At 40.9% G+C, this 24,344-nt stretch overlaps 1 protein-coding gene and 1 non-coding gene across 3 annotated transcripts in view; both read right to left on the bottom strand.

Annotated features, from left to right (window-relative positions):
* KIF24 (kinesin family member 24) overlaps positions 1 to 24,344 on the bottom strand; it is a 76,622-nt gene that overhangs the window by 28,163 nt on the left and 24,115 nt on the right. For both annotated transcript variants that reach the window (XM_050760737.1, XM_050760738.1), the window contains exons 4-6: positions 15,663 to 15,760; positions 8,861 to 9,076; positions 5,313 to 5,400 (exon numbers count right to left, since the gene is read on the bottom strand). In XM_050760737.1, the coding sequence (XP_050616694.1) occupies positions 5,313 to 5,400; positions 8,861 to 9,076; positions 15,663 to 15,760 (402 nt within the window). The remainder of the gene's footprint in view (positions 1 to 5,312; positions 5,401 to 8,860; positions 9,077 to 15,662; positions 15,761 to 24,344) is intronic.
* Positions 1,241 to 1,424, bottom strand: LOC126938205 (U2 spliceosomal RNA). Its single transcript, XR_007720023.1, has one exon. It is a non-coding gene; the product is annotated as a U2 spliceosomal RNA (small nuclear RNA).

Raw genomic sequence — 24,344 nt, 5'->3', positions numbered from 1 at the left:
AAGTGCTGGAATTACAGGCGTGAGCCACCATACCCGGTCTCTCTTAATTTCTTAAGAAAAACTTATTTCCAATTATACATTATAGGTAGTATAATATAGTGAAAAGAGCTTCAGAGTGAGATCAATCCAAGCTGAAATCTTGCTCTGCCAGTTGTTAGCTATGTGATTCTGGGTTATCACTTGATTTTAACCTCAGTATTTTCATCTCTTAGAGAAGTTTACAATATTTACCTTGATTTTGTGATGATTAAGTGGGGTAATATTTGCAAAAACCTCTAACAAGTCATTTGGTAGATAGTGCTCACTAAACATTTGCAATTATTAGAAGAACACAGTGAAAAGGAAGGCAGGAAAGAACAAGAGTAGAATCAGCTAGAGAGTTTTGAACTTTGGCATTCGTTGGAGGCACTTCTACAATGCCAAACCTGACTGCTTTCCCTGGTCCCTTAAGCTTGAAGACTCAGACACTTCTCCCTGGAGGAGTGTACCATGAAGCTATACTAAGCTAAGTCTTGTCAAGTGCCCGGTCTATCCTTCTAGTCCTTTCCCTTTTACTCTAGCCAGGCTTGTTGGATGTACTAGAAGAATGACTGCAATGGCTGCATGTTAGAATCACCTGGGGAGTTTTTAAAGTAATACCCATCCTTATACTGCTGGTGGGAGTGTAAAATGGCAAAATCACTTTGGAAAACAGTGTGGCATTTCCTAAAAAAAAGCATGGCCCAGCAATTTCACTCCTAGGCACACACCCAAGAAAATGGAACACATGTGTCCACACAAAAACCTTTGTACATGAATGTTCACAGAAACATTATTCATAATGACCAAAAAGTGGAAACAACCCAAATGTCTATCAACTGACGAATGGATAAATAAAATGAGGTATCCAAACAATGTAATATTATTCAGCCACTAAAAGGAATGAAGTCCTGATACATGCTGTAACATGAATGAACTCTGAAAATAAACTAAGTGAAAGGAGCCAGAGACAAAAGGTTGCATATTGTATAATTCTGTTTATATGATATGGGCAGAATTGGCAAATCCACAGAGATAGAAATTAGTGGTTGCCAGGCACTGGGGGCAGGAGAAATAGGGAGTAACTGCTAATGGAGTTAGCATTAGTTCATTTTGGGGTGATAAAAGTTTTCTGGAATTAGATAGTGGCAATGGTTGCATAACTTCACCAATATACTTTAAAAAAATCACTGAATTGTATACTTTAAAAAAAATCCCTCAGGGAGGATGTACCATTCCTGGAGGTCTTGCAATACCAAGTCAATGCATGGAGTGGACACAGCAAGCTCCTACTCCATCTCCCTGTTCCAAAAATTCATTTAATAGGTTGTCCTTGAATAGAACATGCTAAACTGCTGAGAAAAGATACTATATTTTCTATTCTGATCCACTGGTCTAAAAAAAAAAAGAATACTATGGCTGGACGCGGTGGCTCATGCCTGTAATCCTAGCACTTTGGGAGGTCGAGGTGAGAGGATTGCTTGTGTCCAGGAGATTGAGACCAGCCTGTGCAACATGGCGAAACCCCATTTCTACTAAAAATATCAAAAAAATTAGCCGGGTGTGGTGGCACACACCTGTAGTCCCAGCTACTCAGGAGACTGAGGTGGGAAGGATCACCTGAGCTCAGGGAGGTTGAGGCTGCAGTGAGCCGAAATCACGCCACTGCACTCCAGCCTGGGTAACAGGAGTGAGACCCTGTCTCAAAAATAAAAAATAAAAAAAGAATGAATGTTATGGTATCTGAATTATATTTCAATAAGAAAATTATATTAAGAAACCCAGTGGATCATACACTTTTAAAAAGGTGAATGTTATGGTATATGAACTACATTTTAATGTAAAATAATAAGAATACCCACACCCGGGCCCCACTCCTGAAGGATTCTGATTTAATTGACCTGAGGAGGACACAAGCAAGCATTAAAAGACATTATGATGAAACTGGGAAAACAAGTCACAGAATGAGACAACATGCTTATCATACAAATAACCAACAAGACTCATATCCAGAATATACAAATTGGAAGGAAAAGACAGATAACTCAAGATGAGGAAAAGACCCAAACTGGCATTCCCAAAAGAGGAACTCCAAATTACAAGTTAAAAATATGAGAAAATATTCAATTTTATTCTTAATCAGGGAAATGCAAATTAAAACCACAATAAAATATAATTAAACACGTACAGACTGGCAAAAATTCAAAATATCTATCAATTGAAAGTGTCTGCAGGATGAAGAGCAACGGGATTGCCTGTATACTGCTTGTACGAATACACACCACTCTGGGAAACAGTTGGCAGCATTTAGTGTAGCTGAAAATATGGGCCACTGTGCCTGTCATCCCAACACTTTGGGAGGCTGAGGTGAGAGGATTGCTTGAGCCAAGGAGCTTGAGACCAGCCTGGGCAACATGACAGGACCCTGTCTCTACAAAGAATAAAAATATTAGCCAAGTGTGGTGGCATATGCTTGTGGTCCTAGCTACTTGGGAAGCTGAGGTAGGAGGATTGCTTGAGCCCAGGGGGTCAAGGCTGCAGTGAGCCATGCGTTCACACCACTGGACTCCAGCCTGGGCTGGATAGAGCAAGACCCTGTATCCAGGAAAAAAAAAAAAAAAAAAAAGCATATCATCTGACCTAATCATTTCACAACTAGGTATATATCCTAGAGAACCCATGTGCTCTGTACAGAAATACATGTATAAGCACACTCACAGGTATAAGCACACTCACAGCTGCAATGTTCCAAATAACTCTAAAATAGAAACAACCCCAGTTGTTTATTAACAAGAGAATAGATAAATAAATTGTGGTATATTCCTATGATAAAACACTCTATAGCAAATAAAAATGAAGAAAACTAGAACCAAATGCAAAAACCTAAATGGAACTGAAAAGCATAACATTTAGCAAAAGAAACAAAACACCAAAAAATACACAGTGCAGTTCTACTCATGCAAAGTTCAAAAACAGATGAAAACTAAGTTAGATGGTTTGGGGATAAATACATAGGTGGTAAAACTATAACAAATAACAAGAAAGTGATTAGCACAAAAATCAGGATAATAGGGGGGTGTTATTGGAAGTCACACGGGGGGTTTGTAGTGTGCTACAATGTTCTATTTCTTGATCTGAGTAACTGATTACAAGGGTGCTTGTTTCTTTACACTGGACATACTTAGGTTTTATGCATTTTTCCGTATAGTGCTATTTTTTTTTTTTTTTTTTTTTTTTTTTTTTTTTTTTTTTTTTGAGACGGAGTCTCGCTCTGTCGCCCGGGCTGGAGTGCAGTGGCCGGATCTCAGCTCACTGCAAGCTCCGCCTCCCGGGTTTTACACCATTCTCCCGCCTCAGCCTCCCGAGTAGCTGGGACTACAGGCGCCCGCCAACTCACCCGGCTAGTTTTTTGTATTTTTTAGTAGAGACGGGGTTTCACCGTGTTAGCCAGGATGGTCTCGATCTCCTGACCTCGTGATCCGCCCGTCTCGGCCTCCCAAAGTGCTGGGATTACAGGCTTGAGCCACCGCGCCCGGCCATAGTGCTATTTTTCACAATAAAAGAGGTTAAATCTTTTTTTTTTTTTTTTTTTTTTTGAGACGTAGTCTCGCTGTGTCTCCCAGACTGGAGTGCAGTGGCGCGATCTCGGCTCACTGCAAGCTCCACCTACCAGGTTCATGCCATTCTCCTGCCTCAGCCTCCCGAGTAGCTGGGACTATAGGCACCTGCCACCACGCCCAGCTAATTTTTTGTATTTTTAGTAGAGACGGAGTTTCACCGTGTTAGCCAGGATGGTCTCGATCTCCTGACCTCGTGATCCACCTGCCTCGGCCTCCCAAAGTGCTGGGATTACAGGCGTGAGCCACCACGCCCAGCCAAATCATTTTTTAAGTAAGGAAAAAAAGGCTCCAAACAATCTAATGTAAAGCCAGGGTTGAGGAACACTGCATTAAAGGAAGGTTCATCAGAAATCTATTTGTACTTACATTAATAAATGCCCAGAACAGGAAAAAAAATTAAATATTTTACTGTGGACAGTGGATAGCTCAGTGGGGAACAGGGGAAATGGGGTATGTATAGTAAGTTAGAGGTGCCTTTACTATCCTGTAATGTTTAAATTTAATAAGTATTACATATTTCTGTAATGTTTAAATTTAATGATAAGTATGACTTTTATTACAATAAAACAGTAACTTCATAAAAGAAGCAGATTGAAAAATTCCTTTGGAAGGACACACAAAAAACTAATAAAATTTGTTGCTCTGGAAAAGGAAATGGAAGTCGGTATTTTCACTTCTGAATTTTGAACTCATGTGATAGCATTACTTATTAAAAATCTTATTTAAAATAAGGGCCAGGTGCAGTGGCTCACGCTTGTAATTCTAGCACTTTAAGAGGCCAAGGTGAGAGGACTGCTTGAGGTCAGGAGTTCGAGACCACCCTGGGTGACATAGCAAGACGCCATCTCTACAAAAAATTTTTAAAAATTAGCCAGGTCTGGTGGCATGTGCCTGCAGTCCCAGCTACTTGGGAGGCTGAAGTGGGGGGCTGCAGTGAGCTATGATCACACCTCTACACTCCAGCCTGGGCAACAGAGCAAGACCCTTGTTGCTAAAAAAAAAAAAAAAAAAAAGTAAAAATAATTTAAAGTACAAATATTTATCTCCAGCAGCTTTTCCTAGAGCCCACTGCCATAGAGAAACACATGAGCAGCATTTGAAACTGGCCCAATAAGGCTGGGCGTGGTGGCTCACGGCTGTAATCCCAGCACTTTGGGAGGTCGAGGCAGGTGGATCACCTGAGGTCAGGAGTTCGAGACCAGCCTGGCCAACATGTTGAAACCCTGTCTCTACTAAAAATACAAAAAATTAGCCAGGTGTGGTGGTGGGTGCCTGTAATCTCAGCTTCTTGGGAGGCTGAGGCAGAAGAATTGTTTGAACCCATGAGGCAGAGGTTGCAGTGAGCCGAGATTGTGCCATTGCACTCCAGGTTGGGTGACAGAGTGTGACTCCATCTCAAAAAAAGAAAGAAACTGGCCCAGTAGTACCCTTCCAGTGAATTAGGTTCTCCCACATGCCCTACCTCCCACTAACCGTGGCATTGTGACATCGACCCTATAGAGAAACAAACTATCCTTTCAGAAAAGGATTCACATTTTATAGATGTGAAGTGGTGTGCTTGTCATTGCCTTTTGCCTAAATATAAGTCCACTGTACTTGCTTAGTAGCAAAATGAATTGGTCCCCTGTACTTATACTGTTGTGGTGGGGTAATAAAGAAGGAAGAATTAATTACCTCTAAGAGGAGCTCCACACTGTCCACCTGAAGCTCTTGCAGTCCCACTATCTGCACCATGTGCTTGCTATCTTCTCTTGCGAAGAGCCTGCAGATGCAAGAATGTGGTTGGTATGATGGTGCTACTAAAACAGACTTTGTTCTTGCCTCCCCAGAAACCATTCCGCTATTCCGCTATTAAGTAGCAGTTTTCTGTTTGAGTGGGATGGATGCTTATCCTCCTCCCAACCCCACCTTCCTGACCTCAGCTCGATTCAGGGTTGGTTGTTGATTGTTGTAAAATAAATCAACATCTCTGGCTACAATTAAAAGAATGAGCACATAATCTAAACTATGCTAATCTGTGGATGATGTATGCCTGGCTACACTGTGATTTGTTCAGAGGTGGATATGGGATCTCTGCTGGTCCAATCAAAATAAAGTCCTGGTCTCTAGTTGTTAGATGCCTGGTAAAGTGATACTCTCCCTTTGTCCCTGGATGTGAAAGCATATGGCCCTGTGGCCCTGGAAGCAGTGAAAGCCATTTTGTATCCACAAAGAGAGTTGGTTTCAGGATGAAACTAATAACACAGAAGACAGAATGAAGAGATGAAAATAAACTGGGTCCTTATTGCATCCCTGAGTTGCTGGAGTAAACCAATGCTGAAGCTTGACTGTCCTCTAAGCTTTCCAGTTATTTGAGCCAATGATTTCCCTAAATGCTTAAGCTAGTATACATGGGGTTTTCTTTTATTTGCAATGTAAAGAGTCCTGATACACCTTATAAAGGAGCAAGGAAGAGCTGGGCTGCATCTGAATGCCTTAGGTCTGCGTTTAAGGTAATAAATGGTTTTGGTCTACCATCATCATTAAACCAGATCCACTGAGAGGCATGTGTTGAATCTATCAAAGACTCTAAGATTATTTTTCCCCCTTAACAAGATACTGATTACGGTTAAGAACGGAATTCCACTTCATAATTTAAAATACAAGAATGTTTTTCTCAAAAACAATTTTTTTCTCAGTCTATGCTTCATCTCAATTTTCCAGATCTCTACAGAAGGATTGGAGGGAAACAGCCTCACCAATGCCCATGATCTCTCTGAAAACAAATCTATTAAAACAGTCAGCCTTCTGTAGTAAAAGAATCTAGCTGTTGGGTGCAGTGGTGCATGTCTGTAGTCCCAGCTATTCAGGAGGCTGAGGCAGGAGGATTGCCTGAGCTTAGGAGTTTGAGGCTGTAGTACGCTATGATTGCGCCTGTGAATAGTCACTACGTTACAGCCTGCGTAACGTAGCAAGAGCCCATCTCTGTTTTAAAAAAAAAAAAAGGAAGATCTAACTTTTAGAGCCCAGATGTCATTCCTGAACATATTTCCCAGGCCTTAATCTCTGAGCCCATCCCGGAAAGATTCCTCAGGGACAGCCTAAAACGTACTTCAGTTTTTATGCAAGGGTATAAAAACAATTTATCCTCTACTTCCAGGAATTAATTTTAAGATCCTCAAGCTTTGTTTTCCAGTTTAAGAGGCAGACTGAACACACGTACTTTTGTCTACCCTTGTCAAAGCCCCACTATTATAGAAAATAAATCTTATTAAAAAATTGGTCAGGTACAGTGGCTGAAACCTATAATCCTAACACTTTGGGAGGCCTAGAGAAGAGGATTGTTTGAGCCCAGGAGTTTGGGAACAGCCTGGGTAAGTAACATAGGGAGACCCTGTGTCTACAAAAAATAAAAATTACCAGGGCATGGTAGCATGTACCTGTAGTCCCAGTTATCTGGGAGGCTGAGATGGGAGGATCACTTCAGCCCAGGAGGATGAGGCTGCAGTGAGCTGTGGTGGCACCACTGTACTCCAGCCTGGGCGACAGAGCAATACCTTGCCTCAGAAAAAGAAAAAAAAAAAAAAAAAAAAAATCAACAGGATAAAGCATAACAGCATAAACAGGAAAGGGTACCATCAATGGACCAGAACATTTCAGAAGCCCCAGAAAGGTAGGAAATAGATTACATTAGCCAATTAAATGGATATATATATATATGAACCCCACAGGCCATGACACTTGTAAAGTAAGCATGGGTCTTCCCTAGTGAGCCTCAGAGAAGCATCAAACCTAGGAGTTAATATATGCCTACCCCTGCTACAACTGAAGAATGCAAATATACAGGGCAATAAAATAATCTGGGCAATTCATTAAAGAAATGCGTTCAGAAAGAGCTAGATATCCTAACCTCCCTTCACCCAAACAAACAACACACACACACACACATACACACGCACAGACACACAGCACAATGGCTTTTATTCTATGGCAACTGTTCTTTAAGGGAAGTGGGCATTCTGACTGGAAAGGGCTCCTAATGAGGGCACTGGAGCTTGATGGAGAAGCTATGATTGAGCTAATTCGAGACGTCAACACCAAGAAAATAAAAAAGAAAGGCAACTCTTCCTCAAGCATCCCCAGAGTAGCACCCTCTTTTATTTCACAGTTGTTTTGTCAGGACTGAACTCTGAACACCTATACAATCTCAAGTGGCATATCTGAAGGTCCCCTTTTCACTGGAATAGTCTATAGGAGAGAGGCCTGCCTAAGCCCACTCGCCAGCTTCTCCAGTTATGCTACTCAGTACCCTAGTGACTCTCTACAATGGGGGCCTGCCCTATCATGGTCTCCCTATTGAACTGGAACTGCTCCCCCACTCCCCATTCCACTGCTTGCTTGGAGCACACAAAACTTGTGCATCCTTTTGGACAGCTCCATAGAGGCTTAGATACCTTTGTTGCGGGGCTAGTTCTCAAGCTGATTAGGTTTCCCTAGCCTTCCAGCAGGCTCAGCCTCAATTCACTCCTCCAATGTCTCAAATCTGGTTAATTCTGTTACGACAACCTTTAATCCTTCCACCTCCCCCACTCCCTCTTAACCTCCCTATTCTCCCTTTTCCTCCACTACTTGTTTTGCCTCCTACTCAGTTTAAGTCATCTGTTTCAACCTAAACAAAATTTCAAGCCAGAAAAATATAAGAGGTGTTTAAAAAGTAGTTACTAAATACATTTCTAAATTACTATATTATGTTTCGAGGGCAATAGTTTAAGCCTAGTAAGTGTTAAAACTCTAATGAGAAGATTTTCTTTTCTTACTGATTTCAGAAAACTATTGTTGTGTTTACCCTAAGATTATTTAGAGGAAAAACAAGAGAAAGTGGAAAACATTATTTATAGTTTTTCCAGTATAATAATAGGTCAAAAGAACAGGAAGGGGTTTAAGTACATGTTGATTTCCTGACTTCCTGAAATTATGGCCTTCTTCATAGACCAAAATAAAAAGGAAAGTCTTTTGATAGACATTAGAATATTGAACGCTTTAAACATATTAATGAAAAGCTAATTTATATTTTCCTATAGCTGAATTGACAGCTAGAAAATATCTGATGCAGGAGGCTCATTTCACAAAAGGGCACTAATGTACCAAAGCATCTGATTAAAGCCCATGATTCAGTGATTCTCTAGGACTCTGGCTTAAAACAGTGATTAACAGATTTATCTCTTCCCACTCATATTCAGTACCTTTTTCTTCTATTTAGGAGGTCATAAAGCTGTCCGCAGTAAATTTCATAGAAGCTGATCCACACAAAGAGGTGCTTTCTTGGCTGGGACACTTGTAGTTGCCTGAAGATATCTTTGGCAGCTAGAGCATACAATCCTGGGTTCTCATGAGTTCCTATCATGGTGTAGGTCTTTCCAGCACCTGTCTGTCCATAAGCAAAGCAAGTGGCATTGCCTCTGGGGAAAGGATAATTTGCATTACTTATGCATATTAAGAGAAGTATTAGTTTACCCAAAGATTTTTAATTACAAAGGTCAAATGCAAACATAGAATCCTAGAGAAAATTCAGCTATAAACACATAAACCTTTAAGAAGAGGACTTTACATTATAAAAACACAGGAAGAGGAAAAAAAATTCTCAAACCAGTACACAAAACTTCCTTTTTTTTTTTGAAATGGAGTCTCACTGTCACCCAGGCTGGAGTGCAATGGTGTGATCTCGGCTCACTGCAACCTCTGTCTCCTGGATTCAAGTGATTCTCCTGCCTCAGCCTCCTGAGTAGCTGGAACTACAGGTGCGCGCCACCACACCGGGCTAATTTTTGTATTTTTACTAGAGATAGGGTTTTACCATGTTGGCCAAGTTGGTCTAGAACTCCTCACCTCAAATGATCCGCCCACCTCAGCCACTCAAAGTGCTGGGATTACAGATGTGAGCCACCATGCCCAGCCTGAGCTTTCTTATAGTAATTTTCTTACAGAACCAGTAAGAGAAACAACTCTAGAAGATAAAGAAACAAGAGCTTTAAAGAAACCACTTAGCCAATAAGCATTTACTGAGTTCCTACCCCATGCTAGGTGCTTTAGAGGATCCTAGAGATGATCTATTCTTAATCTGGAAAGTTAAATTTAGTGAAAGAATAGAGAATTAAATATGAGAAATAATAGGAGATCATGTGATAAGCAGGATGGTAGTGACCACTCATAATTAAGTAAGTTTAGATAAAGGCAAAATCGATGTAAGCAAAGTATTTGAGGAAGGACTCACAAGAGTAGGAATTGGACTGGGCCTTGAAGGCAGAAGCTGAAAAGCAGAGAGCTTCCACTGTGGAATAGGAATAGCGTGAGCAGAGGCCACAGTAGTAAATATGGCAGCAGGCACACCAAATCTTGAGGGGAAAAAAAAAAGCCTGGGCTCTGGTTTCTCCCATACCATTAACTAACCATATGAACTTAGGCAAGTCCCCTCACTTTCCTCTGTGCCTCAGTTTTCACTTTTATCAGTAGATTAGTTTCTAAGTATTAGTAGATTGGTTTCTAAGATCCCTTCCAGTCTTGATGTCCTATGATTCTAAGTGAGAATCACTGCTCTTGTATGTGGGTACATGTGTGCGTACACACCCTCTGTGAGTGTGAAGAATTGCAGAATAAGAGGTGGAAAATGGAGCTGGGAGACCAGCCTGTCAATCACAGTATGTTTTATGACGAGTTGGAGACCAAGATTATCTGAGTATTGTGGGATTCACCCACGTAGTGCTAAGTAGAGAATGAACATAATCTTAGAGCTGTTGCAGACTCTTAAACATGAATCTCATGGATTACTGATAAATATAGCTGCTTGCAGCAAGAAAAAAGTCTATGCATTGTGACAGGAAAATAAATCTCAGGACCCCGAACTCACTAAGCCAAACGGGAAAGTCAAGCTGGGAAATGGGTCCCGCAAACCTGCCTCCCATTTGGTTCCTAAATAAGATCGCTACAAAGATAAAAAGCTACCTATCTCCCTCACATTTTGCCCACTAGGAAATTCTTTGAGGGCCCATGACCGTTACCCTAAAACAGCTGTGTTGAATTTCACCCTGGCAATGTCAATTGACAGCTTATTTTCACAGGTGGAGGACATAGGACAGAGCTCAAAGTCATCACTCTGCTCACCTGAAATAAATGCATATTTGATTGCTTCCTCTGCCCTATTGTTGTCTACGTTATCTTATGTAAAATGCAGTTCACTGAGACAGGTGAAAGCATGAAGGACTATTTTCTCCAATCCCCAATATGAAAATTGAGTATTCAGTGAAAGACTGATCAAAGACTCGAAAGGATGTAACTGTTTTGTCTTTTTATCTACTGAAACATTTAAAACATATTTCTCTTCCTCCAATATCCACCCTTTCCCCTCTAATTTTTTTTCCTTTTCCTTTTATTATTTTTTCCACTTTTGCTCTCAGATCTTACCCTTTAAAAAATGAAGCCCTCAAAATCGTCTTTGGAGAAAGGTATAGACCTGTCTCCTGGGCACACGTTCTTAACTTTGGCAAATAAATCTACAATGATTGAGACTTGCCTGGGTTATTTTCTTTGATTTACAGCATGGACAGGGATGGGGGAGGCTGCAGGTGGGCAGAGAGATGAGTACACAAAAAAGGATTTGAAGCGAGGTAGAAAACAAAGAAAGAGTAAAATGACAAAAGCAAGGAAACCATGGAAATGTGAGAATCAAGACATGAGAGTTAATTAGATGAAAGTTGCTTGGAGCAGAGACCAGCTACTCTTTGCCTTTTGAACCCTGGCTCCCAGCAGTGTGGGTACTATAAATACACTGGCAGAGACGGAGTTAGGAAATGAATTACAGGAGAAAAATTTGAACACATTAAGGAAGATCCAGCAGAGTAAGAGGAAAGAATAACATCTACTTACTTTCCGAACAATTTAGGGATGAGCTTTTTCAAAAAGCAATACAGGAGTGAAAAACCTTATTATACTTTAAAGAATGGATACACTTAAATTGCAACTCTTGTTATTACTAAAGTCTTAACATTCAAATTCTAACTTATTTTAGAAACTTACTCCTCAAAAAGTATTCCCTAGATTTGGTGCCATTACTAAGAAATTAAACCTAAGACATATTTCACATTTTTAGCCTGCTAATAAAAATTTAAAAATTAAATAGCTTTTATAAAACAACAAAACACAAAAAAAATGGGCAAATGAAGATATCCAACTGGTCAGTAAGGACATGAAAAGGGCCAGGCACGGTGGATCACATCTGCAATCCCAGCACTTTGGGAGGCTGAGGCAGGGGGATCACTTGAGGCCAGGAGTTCGAGATCAGCCTGGTCAATATGGCAAGACCCCATCTCTATTAAAAATACAAAAATTAGCCAGGTGTGGTGGCACATGCCTACAATCTCAGCTTCTAGGGTGGCCGAGGCACAAGAATCGCTTGAGCCCAGGAGGCGGAAGTTGCAGTGCGCTGAGATCACACCACTGCACTCCAGCCTGAGCGTTAGTGAGACTCTATCTCAAAAAAAAAAAAAAACAAGGCCAGGCACGGTGGCTCACGCCTGCAATCCCAGCACCCAGCACTTTGGGAGGTCGAGGTGGGCGGATCACAAGGTCAGGAGATTGAGACCATCCTGGCTAACATGGTGAAACCCCGTCTCTATTGAAAAATAGAAAAAATTAGCCGGGCGTGGTGGCAGTCGCCTGTAGTCCCAGCTACTCGGGAGGCTGAGGCAGGAGAATGGTGTGAACCTAGGAGGCGGAGCTTGCAGTGAGCTGAGATCGCCCCACTGCACTCCAGCCTGGGCAAAAGAGTGAGACTCTGTCTCAAAAAAAAAAAAAAAAAAATCATGAAAAGAAGCTCAGTATAGTATCATTAGGCATTGGAGAAATTCAAATTAAACCTATAATGAAGTGATTTAATACCCATTAGATTGGCTAAAATAACAAAGCCTGACAATATCAGATATTGCAGAACTGCAATTCTCATGTTACTGTTGGTAGTATAAAATGATACAACACTTTGAAATGTTGTTTGACATTCTCCCTTTTTTTTCCTTCTTTGAGACAGGGTCTTGCTCTGTTGCCCAGGTTGGAGTGTAGTGATCACAGATTATTGCAGCCTTGATCCTTTGGGCTCAAACAACAACCTCCCAAGTAGCTGGGACTACAGGCATGTGCCACCACACCCAGTTAATTTTTAAATTTTTTTTTAGAGATAGGATCTCACTATGTTGCCCAGGCTGGTCTTGAACTCCTGGCTCAAGTGATTCTCCCGCCTCAGCCTCCCAAATTGTGAAATTACAAGCGTGAACCACTGGGCCCAACTGACACTTTCTTTTTTTTTTTTTTGAGACGGAGTCTCGCTCCGCCTCCCAGGTTCACACCATTCTCCTGCCTCAGCCTCCCAAGTAGCTGGGACCACAGGCGCCTGCCACCACGCCCAGCTAATTTTTTGTATTTTAGTAGAGACAGGGTTTCACCATGTTGACCAGGATGGTTTCAATCTCCTGACCTCGTGATCTGCCTGCCTCGGCCTCCCAAAGTGCTGGGATTACAGGCGTGAGCCACTGTGCCCAGCCAGACACTTTCTTATAAATATAAACCTATCCTATGAGCCACCAATTCCATTTCTAGGTTTTTACCCAAAGCAAATGAAAACATGCTCATAAAAAAAATTGTATAAGAATGCTCTGGCCAACATGGAGAAACCCCATCTCTACTAAAAAATAAAAAATTAGCCAGGCGTGGGATTACAATCCCAGCTACTAGGGAGGCTGAGGCAGAAGAATCACTTTAACCCGGGAGGCAGAGGTTGCGGTAAGCTGAGATTGCACCATTGCACTCCAGCCTGGGCAACAAGAGCGAAACTCCATCTCAAAAAAAAAAAAAAAAAGAATGTTCATACTTTATTCATAAAGTCCAAAGCTGGAAACAATGCAAATGTCTGTCGACAGGAGAATGGACAAAACAAACTGTGATAATTTCAGAGAAGGGAATATTACTCATCAATTAAAAGCACAGATACATGTAACAACATGTACTAATATGAAACACTATTATGCTAAGCAAACATTATGCTAAGCATATAAGCATAATGATTCTATCTCTATGATATTGTAGAACAGATAAAACTAATCTATACTGACAGAAAGTAAGTCAGTGGTTACTTAAGACCTGGGGGTGAGGGTGGAGGATTAACTAAATAGGGACACAAGACAACTTTCTGGGGTGATGAAAATGTTCCACGTCTTGTTACAGATATTTGTTACTCACATATATAAAACTATCAAAACTTACCGAATCTGAATACTTAAGATCTGTACATCTTATTGTATGCAAATTATCCCTCAATTTTTAAAAAGTTATTTGAAAAAAACAGTCAAAATTATCTGGAATCAGCAACACTAGCAGGCTACTTGGCATTTTCTATCATACATGCCTACAATTTTAATAGATAGGTAGGTAGACAGGTAGGTAGATAGATAGGTAGGTGGATTAAATAGATAGGATGGATGGATGGATAGACAGACAGACAGACAGACAGAGATAGGGTCTTGCTCTGTTGCCCAGGCTGGAGTGCAGTGGCATGATCACTGCTCCTGCAGCCTTGACCTCCTGGGCTCAAGCAATCCTCCCACCTCAGCCTCCCAAGCAGCTGGGACCCCAGGTGCACATCACCATACTTGGCTTATTTTAAAAATTAGCCAGGCATGGTGGCTCACACCTATAATCCTAGCACTTTGGGAGACTGAAGCAGGAGGATTGCTTGAGCCCAGAAATTCAAGACTAGTCTGGGTAACAAGGCAAAACCCCACCTCTAAAAAAATACAAAAATATTAGCTGGGAGTGGTGGCAGGCACCTGCAGTCCCAGCTACTCACGAGGCTGAGGTGGGAGGATTGCTTGAACCCGAGAGGCAGAGGTTGCAGTGAGCTGAGATTGCACCACTGCACTTTGGCCTGGGTGACAGAATGAGACCCTGTCTCAAAAAAATAAATTAAATTAAAATAAAATAAAATAAATAAAATAATATAAAAATTTTTTGGTGTGTGTGGAGACAGGGTCTCCTCATGTTGCCCAGCCTGGTCTCAAACTCTTGGGCTCAAGCTATCCTCCTGTCTTGACCTCCCAAAGTGCTTGGATTACAGGTGCAAGCCACTATGCCTGGCCCGTGCCTATATTTTAAATACTTATGCAACAGAGGCCCTTACTATAATTCCTGTCCCATTCAATGTTTATTAAGTGTGAATAATAATTTTAAAATACATCTATAAGGCCAGGCGCAGTGGCTCACGCCTGTAATCCCAGCACTGTGGGAGGCCGAGGCGGGCGGATCATGAGGTCAGGAGATCGAGACCATCCTGGCTAACGTGTTGAAACCCCGTCACCACTAAAAATACAAAAAATCAGCCCGGCATGGTGGGGGTCGCCTGTAGTCCCAGCTACTCGGGAGGCTAAGGCAGGAGAACGGCATGAACCTGGGAGGCGGAGCTTGTAGTAAGCCGAGATGGCGCCACTGCACTCCAGCCTGGGTGACAGAGCGAGACTCCATCTAAAAAATAATAATAATAATAATAATACATCTATGAAAAGCTGATAAGTGATATTCACTTATTTATCTGATTCTAAAGAAAAATTAACTAAACTATAGCCAGAATACATAATTCCTATCATCAAAGTTCAGACTAACTCCAACCACTTGAACCTTTTTCTTCTGAGGACTTTGATGGGATTACATTGTTAAGAGTTTGTAATTTTCTTTTTTTTAACACCCTTTCACTATCTATCACAATATATTTTTCCACTAGACACAGAGAAATAATATCATCAGTGTAAAAGGAAATTTTACTGCAAATTTCTAAATCCTTGGTAAATCCTATAGAGATACTGCATGTTTTCAGAAGAATCTAAATTCATTAGCTCAACAAATTCATGTTTAAGTCAAAAGCACTGAAAAGCATGTGATATTTATAAAGAAATATGACCTAACAGAAAATAGAAAATAAAAAGCAAGAAAAGCAAATAATCATTATCGTACCCATTGAAAATATGCTGAATAAGTGGGTGAGTAGTCTTCATGTATACATCCCGATTGGTGCACGCTTCACCAAAGACTTCATCAAAATAAAAAACATGCTGAAAAATAAATTTGATTTTATAGAAAAAGATACATTCTGGATTTTCTTAATCACTATTCTAGTTAACAGATGATAAACGCCAAAATATGTCTTTAAATAATAGTAACTGACCATATCAAATTTAGAGATAAATAAGCAATCACTGTTAAATGACAGGGCCTCCTCTTGAGATCTCTGTAGACATGTTCTTACAAGGTAAAAACTAAGGCACACGATTTTTGTTTTCTCTTAAGAGAAGTAAATTGATAAATACAAGAGTGAGCCAATCCTCCTTAGGTCTAGGAGAGAAAGTGAATTCTACGGGGATTATCCTCGTATTCCAACTAGGGCTAGTATATTTAGAATTTTGGAGGAATTTGTGGCTGGGCACGGTGGCTCACGCCTGTAATCCCAGCACTTTGGGAGGCCGAGGCTGGCAGATCACGAGGTCAGGAGATTGAGACCATCCTGGCTAACACGGTGAAACCCCGTCTCTACTAAAAATACAAAAAATTAGCCAGGCATGGTGGTGGGCGCCTGTAGTCCCAGCTACTCAGGAGGCTGAGGCAAGAGAATGGTGTGAACCCGGGAGGCGGAGCTTGCAGTGAGCCGAGATGGCGCCACTGCACTCCAGCCTGGGCGACAGAGCGAGACTTCATTTAAAAAAAAAAAGAATTTTGGAGGAATTCTAGGGGAAGATCTCAATTCTGTAGGTTACACAGCTTAACTTTTAATTCCATAAATATTTATTGCTCAGCTGGTAGCACAAACATTGCAGTAGGCACTTGAAGGGGCCCAAGGATATAGACATTACCCTAGCATTTCCCTATCTTATCTCCTAAAAATCTTAATCTACGCAAGTATGCAAATGACTAGAAGACAGAAGAATCTTAACATAAAGTACATGTGGACTTCAAAGGAAAACATATTCTCTCTGATTATGAAAAAGACTATACTGAGAATGAACCATGGGGGAAGAGGAGGAATCTGAAAGGTAGTGATGGAAGGAGGGAAGGTATTCCAGGCACAGGGGAAGTATGAACAGAGTCAAAGCAGAAAAGCAAAAGGAATTAACTGTTTAATTAATTAATGTTCAGGGAATAGCAAGGATTCAATGTGATTGAAATATAGTATCACAGAAAGCAGAAAAGTGAAACAGAGGCCGGGTGCAGTGGCTCCACGCCTATAATCTCAGCACTTCAGGAGGCCGAGGCAGGTGGATCACCTGAGGTCAGGAGTTTGAGATCAGCCTCGCCAACATGATGAAACCCATCTCTACTTAAAATACAAAAAAATTAGCCAGGCGTGGTGGCAGGCGCCTATAATCCCAGCTACTCAGGAGGCTGAGGCAGGAGAATCGCTGGAACCCAGGAGGCAGAGGTTGCAGTAAGTTGAGATCGCACCATTGCACTCCAGCCTGGGCAATAAGAGCAGAACTCCATCTCAAAAAAAAAAAAAAAAAGAGACAGAATACTAGAATAATGAGTTAGGACTGTGTTGTAGGGGTCTTGGGACACCAGTCTTAACTGGGGGGCAGAATGCTCATATTTAATTCAGTAAATAGTGGGGAAACAAAGAAAAACTATAGGCAGGAAGGACGATCTCAGTCTTTACTGGAAGATTTATCTGGCTTCACACTATGAATGGTTTGAGAGCAGAGACACTAGTAATTCAGTGGTGAGGTAAAAAGGGTTCTAAATTAGATGATAACCAAGGAAATAAAGAGATGGATACAGAAGAAATTTGATAACTGACTAGAGGTGGAGACCTGGGGAGATAAAGGGGTCCAAGACAACTTCCAAGTGAAAAATCACAGTAATTTGGAAAAAGAGAGATAAAATACCCCATTATATTGGGTCTGAAAAGCTTTAATTCAGCAGCTGTAATTATTTCCATAATTTAGAGGCTTACCATGTTAGTAGGTACAACTACATATATATATGTATGAATATACATATGAATACATATTCTTATATCATGTTGGTAGCTTGTATATATTATGTATATATACACACATATATATATAATATATACACATATATTCTTATATATATATAGCCCAACTATACATATATAATAATAATATGTATTTTGTTTATTGATTTATTTTTTGAGATGGAGTCTCGCTCTGTTGCCCAGGCTGGAGTGCAGGCATGATCTTGGCTCACTGCAACCTCCGTCTCTCAGGTTTAAGCTGCTCTCCTGCCTCAGCCTCCCAAGTAGCTGGGACTACAGGAGTATACCACCATGCCCAGCTAATTTTTGTATTTTTAGTAGAGACGGGGTCTCACCATGTTGGCCAGGTTGGTCTCAAACTCCTGACCTCAAGTGCTGCCTCAGCCTCCCAAAGTGCTGGGATTATAGGTGTGAGCCACCATGCTGGCTGATATATATTCTAATATATTATTTGCACCACTGCATTCCAGCCTGGGCCACAGATGAGATGCTGTCCCAAAAAATAAAAAAAAATTTAAAAAAAGTAACATGTATTTATAGAATATCTCTGGAAAGATACACTTAGAATAGATAACCCCAATTTCCTTCATGGAAGAAACAGGATTGGAGGGACACTTGTATTTTACACTTTTGTACCTTTTGATTTCAAAATAGGTGAATCTATCCTATTCAGAGATTTTTACTTTTTCATATAAAAGTAACACGGAATAACATATATTATTTTACATATATATAGCTGGGCTACCAAGATGGTGTGTGTGTGTATACATATACATACACATATATATACATATATACACATATGTACATATATATAGTTGGTCTAATATATAAGACTATATATTTAAGAAATCCTTGGGTGCTGACGAGTTGATGGGTGCAGCACAGCAACATGGCACAAGTATACATATGTAACAAACCTGCACGTTATGCACATGTACCCTAGAACTTAAAGCATAAAAAAAAAAAAAAAAAAAGATCTCCTGATAATTTCAAGCCTGAGTATAGCATAATGACAGTCCATACACCATGAATGACAGATAAGGCCTTATCTTCTTTTTGGGCCAGCTCTAAATATCTAGTCAAAAAAAAAAAACTGTATGGACAGATCCAGAAAACTGGACTTGGGCCAATTTACTGTGGGTCACTCTATCCCAAGGTTGTTTCTGTTGTGTGTACCATTAAATTACATTAGAATGGAAATTTGTTAGATTGTCTAAGAAGAAATTGGGAACACAAATCTAAATCTACAAGTTACAAAAAAAGTTACAAAGTAAGAAAATAATGAATCTGAAGAATAATAAAGACGTGTCAACTTTTAGTGTTTTGAAAAATGTGATAAGATTTTAAGAACACTAAAATATTAATAACTACTGAAGTTGGGTGATAGGTACATAGAGAGGTCATTAAACTTTCGATTAAGCTTAAAAAGGTCAATAATAAACATATTTTTTAAATCTGGAGTTTTTGTTTGGTTTTGTTTTGTTTTTTTGAGACAGAGTCTCACCTTGCTGCCCAGTTTGGAGTGCAGTGGTGCGATTTTGGCTCACTGCAACCTCCCCCTTCCTGATTCAAGTGATTCTCCTGCCTCAGCCTCCCGAGTAGCTGGGATTACAGTGCCCACCACCACGCCCAGCTAATTTTTTTGTATTGTTAGTAGAGACAGGGTTTCACCACGTTGACCAGGCTGGTCTCAGAACTCCTGAAGGTGATCTGCCTGCCTCGGCCTACCAAAGTGCTGGGATTACAGGTGTGAGTCACTGTGCACGGCCTAAAATCTGGTTTTAATGAACATTATTTATATCTATCTCATATATGGTCTCTAGGCAAGGAGACAAATTAATTAGTTGCTCAAATATCACCACAGGTTTTTATAGTTAAGTATGAAATCAAAAGCAAAGAAACCCACTAAATATATAGTTACCTATAGATGTGGATATATTCAGCATTTCTCAAAAAAAAAAAAAGAAAAAAGAAAAAAACTCACAACTAAAGTGAGAATACATTTTTTTTTGTTTGCTTTTGTTACAGCGAGTATATGGCAATTCTGCCTCTCCTTCTAAAAGTGCTCATGGATAACTTGAGCTTTTGAGTAAAGACCTCGGAAAGCATTTGTTAAGGGAATTAGTATCTTTCCTTCCCATAAGGTTTAGATATTGGTTTTCCTAGTACTTTTGTAAATATCTTTCATGAAAGATATGTAAACATGCAAGATTATTATAGTTAACGTACATGCACAATTCATAAAGTCCTTTGCATCACACACACTTTCATTTGCTCACACTTTATCAGTGAGGCTGGAGCAACACCTATGTTGACTTCACTAACCTTGACAGAATCAGAGTTCCATGTTTGTTTGTTTGTTTGTTTTGAGGCAGAGTCTCCCTTTGTCGCCCAGGTTGGAGTGCAGTGGTGTGATCTCAGCTCACTGCAACCTCTTCCTCCCAGATTCAAGCGATACTCGTGCCTCAGCCTCCCGAGTAGCTGGGATTATAGGCACACAGCCACCACGCTCAGCTAATTTTTTGTATTTTTAGTAGAGATGGGGTTTCGCTATGTTAGCCAGGCTGGTCTCAAATTCCTGGCCCCAGGTGATCCCTCTGCCTCAGCCTCCCAAAGTGCAGTTTATTTTTAAATAAGTTTTTTTTCAGATTATAAAAGTAACACGTGGGCCAGGGGCTTGTAATCCCAGCACCTTGAAAGGCTGAGGGGATGGATCACCTGAATTCAGGAGTTTGAGACCAGCTGAGGCAAAATGGAGAAACCCGGTCTTTACAAAAAATATAAAAATTAGCCCGGCATGGTGGTGTGATAACTGTAATCCCAGCTACTCAAGAGGCTGAGGTGGGAGGATTGCTTGAGCCCAGGAGGTTGAGGCTGCAGTGTGCCATGGCTGCACCACTGTACTTCAGCCTGGGCGACAGAATGAGACTGTCTTTCAAAAAATAAATAAAATAAAATAAAACAAAAGTAACATGTATTTATAGGATATCTCTGGAAAGATAAACTTAGAACCCCACTTGCCTTCATGGAGGAAAAAGGATTAAAGGGACACTTTTATTTTACACTTTTGTACCTTTTGATTTTGAAATAGGTGAATCTATCTTATTCAAATATTTTTACTTTTTCATATAAAAGTAACACAGCTGATTATGAAAAATTTTTTAAATATGGAATTTATTTATTTGGTCTCAAACTCCTGAGCTCAGGCAATCTGCCTGCCTTGGCCTCCCAAAGCACTGGGATTACAGGTGTGAGTCGCTGCGCTTAGCCAAATACGGAATATTTTATTTTTTATTTTTTTTTTGAGACGGAGTCTCGCGCTGTCACCCAGGCTGGAGCGGAATATTTTTAAAATTACAATACATGCCAGGTGCAGTGGCTCATGTTTGTAATCCCAGCACTTTGGGAGGCCAAGTCAGGAGGAGCGCTTGAGCCCAGGAGTTGGAGACCAGTCTGGGCAACACAGCAAGACCTTGTCTCTACAAAAAAAAATATATATCTATTAGCTGGGCGTGGTGGCATATGCCTGTGGTCCCAACTTTTCAGAAGGCTGAGGTGGGAGGATTGCTTGAGCCCAGGAGGTTGAGGCTGCAGTGAGCCATAATCATGCCATTGCACTCCAGCCTAGGCAACAAAACAAGATTCTGTCTCAGAAAAATTAAAACAAAATAAAACAAAATAAAAATTACAATAGAGAACAAAATATAGAGAATAGAGAAGAAAATAAAATTATCCTTAAATTTTGCTGTTCAGCCACTGTTAACTTTTTTTTTTTTGAGACGGAATCTCGCTCTGTCGCCCAGGCTGGTATGCAGTGGCGCAATCTTGGCTCACTGCAAGCTCTGCCTCCCGGGTTCACACCATTCTCCTGCCTCAGCCTCCCAAGTAGCTGGGACTACAGGTGCCCGCCACTATGCCCGGCTAATTTTTTGTATTTTTAGTAGAGACGGGGTTACACCATGTTAGACAGGATGGTCTCGATCTCCTGACCTCGTGATCCACTTGTCACGGCCTCCCAAAGTGAGCCACTGTTAACTTTTTGATGTATTTCAGATTTCAGTATCATCTTTTTTTTTCTAATATGTATTTTTTTCTTTTTCTTTCTCCTGCTTTTTTTTTGAGACAGAGTCTCACTCTGTTGCCCAGGCTGGAGTGCAGTGGCGTGATCTCGGCTCACTGCAAGCTCTGTCTCCCAGGTTCATGCCATTCTCCTGCCTCAGCCTCCCGAGTAGCCAGGACTACAGGCATCTGCCACCATGCCCGACTAATTTTTTGTATTTTTAGTAGAGATAGGGTTTCACTGCCAGCCAGGATGGTCTCAATCTCCTGACCTCGTGATCTGCCTGCCTTGGCCTCCCAAAGTGCTGGGATTACAGGCATGAGCCATCATGCCCAGCCTCTTTTTATTATTTTTTTTAAGACAGAGTCTTACTCTGTCACTCAGCTTGGAGTGCAGTGGCACAATCACGGCTCACTATAGCCTCAACCTCCCAGGCTCAGGTGAACCTCCCACCTCAGCGTCCCAAGTAGCTGAGACTACAGGCACATGTCGCCACACTTGGCAATTTTTTTTTTTTTTTTGAGACACAGTCTCACTCTGTTGCCAAGGCTGGAATGCAGTGGCACGATCTCAACTCACTGTGAACTCTGCCTCTCAGGTTCAAGTGATTCTCCTGCCTCAGCCTCCCAAGTAGCTGGGATTACAGGTGTGTGCCACCAGGCCCAGCTAATTTTTGTATTTTTAAAAGATAGAGTTTCACCACGTTGGCTAGACTGGTCTTAAACTCCTGACTTCAAGTGATCCACCCCCCTCTTCCTCCCAAAGTGCTGGGATTACAGGTGTGAGCCACTGTGCCCAACCACTAGCTAATTTCTTTCTTTCTTTTTTTTTTTTGAGACGGAATATCGCTCTCTCTGGAGTGCAGTGGTGCAATCTTGGCTCACTGCAAGCTCCACCTCCCGGGTTTACACCATTCTCTTGCCTCAGCCTTCCGAGTAGCTGGGGCTACAGGCGCCCGCCAACACGCCTGGCTAATTTTTTGTATTTTTAGTAGAGACAGGATTTCACCATGTTAGCCAGGACGGTCTTGATCTCCTGACCTCCTGACCCACCCGCCTTGGCCTCCCAAAGTGCTGGGATTACAGGCGTGAGACATCGCGCCTGGCCTAATTTTTTTTTGTAAATTTTACAGAGACAGGGTTTCACCATGTTGCCCAGGCTGGTTTTGAACCCCTGAGTTCAAGTGATCCTCCTGCTTTGGCCTCCCAAAATGCTGGGATGCTAGGCATGAGTTACCACACCCAGTCTATATTTTTTCTTTTAAGAAATTGGTTGTACAGGCAAGCAGAGGCCAGACCATGTAGGGTCTTGTTAAAACTTAAAAATTTTATTGTAAGTGCAAGAAAGAGTCTTAAAGGATTTTAAGTAAAAGAGTATGTGTATATTTAGCAACTATCCTTCTATTTGTATTTTACCAATAGTATTTTAATAATCAAGTATGGTTGTTGCATGTTTAAACAGATGCTTTTATAGTACCTATCACAGTTAATAGCTTTCCTAATACTGAACTTGCATTATGCTTGCACGCCAGTATAAAGTACTGAAACTAACTTGCTAATGTCTTATGTAGGCTTTTGTATTCATATTTATAAATAAGATTGGTCAGGCCAGGCGCAGTGGCTCATGCCTATAATCCCAACACTTTGGGAGGCTAAGGCAGGTGGATCGCTTGAGCTCAGGAGATCGAGACCAGCTGGGCAACATCGTGAAACCCCATCTCTACAAAAAATACAAAAATTAGCCAGGCATGGTGGTATGTACCTGTAGTCCCAGCTACTCAGGAGGCTGAGGTGGGAGGATCACTTGAGCTCAGGAGATGGAGTTAGCAGTGAGCCAGGATCACACCACTGCACTCCAGCCTGGGCGATGAAGACAGACCCTGTCTCAAACAGACAGACAAAAACCATTGGTCCACAGCTTCTTTGTGTGTTTGTGGGCCAATCTTACTCACTTTGTAATATGACATCTGCATTAGCTTCCATATTAAACTTGTATTCACTTATTGCCAATTTCAAAAGACTAGAATGAAATAATATGGTTTCCTTGTTTCACTCATTATATTGATATAAAGTTTAATGGTTTGGTAGGATAGCATACTACGTGTATATGATCATATTTACTAAGTAACAAGATTTGAAAAGAAAGGACATTTAATAAAACAAACACAAAAACCTATTATCTCTAAATATGCTTAAAAATAAAACCCAAAGAATCTACGATCAATATTTATTTACCACCCAGTTTGCTATAAACCTACCTTTTCTTCTTTATATTTGAGGAAGAAAAAAGAAAAAGAAGTCCTCCCAACATTTTTATATCATAGCATTGACAGGTAAGGACTCGGACCTATGAGAGCAAAGGTCCAAAGTTCAAACAGCAGAGAAAGTGCCATGGAAACTATGGGTATTCAATAAGTATTGACCAGTGGTAATGACAAAAAGTAAGGTTATTGTGTTTGGGGATAACAGAAAAATACAAAAGATAAGATGATGCCTCCTTGAGGGAATTACTGTGACAGAGGCATCATTAAGGAAGTCTTAGACAGTGATTGGATAGGGCTATTACGATGGCTATAAGTAGCCAT

The sequence above is a fragment of the Macaca thibetana genome, chromosome 15 (assembly GCF_024542745.1).
Source record: "Macaca thibetana thibetana isolate TM-01 chromosome 15, ASM2454274v1, whole genome shotgun sequence".
NCBI lineage: Eukaryota > Metazoa > Chordata > Mammalia > Primates > Cercopithecidae > Macaca > Macaca thibetana.
The sequence above is the reverse complement of the archived record's forward strand: the minus strand, read 5'-3'. Positions and strand labels throughout refer to the sequence as shown.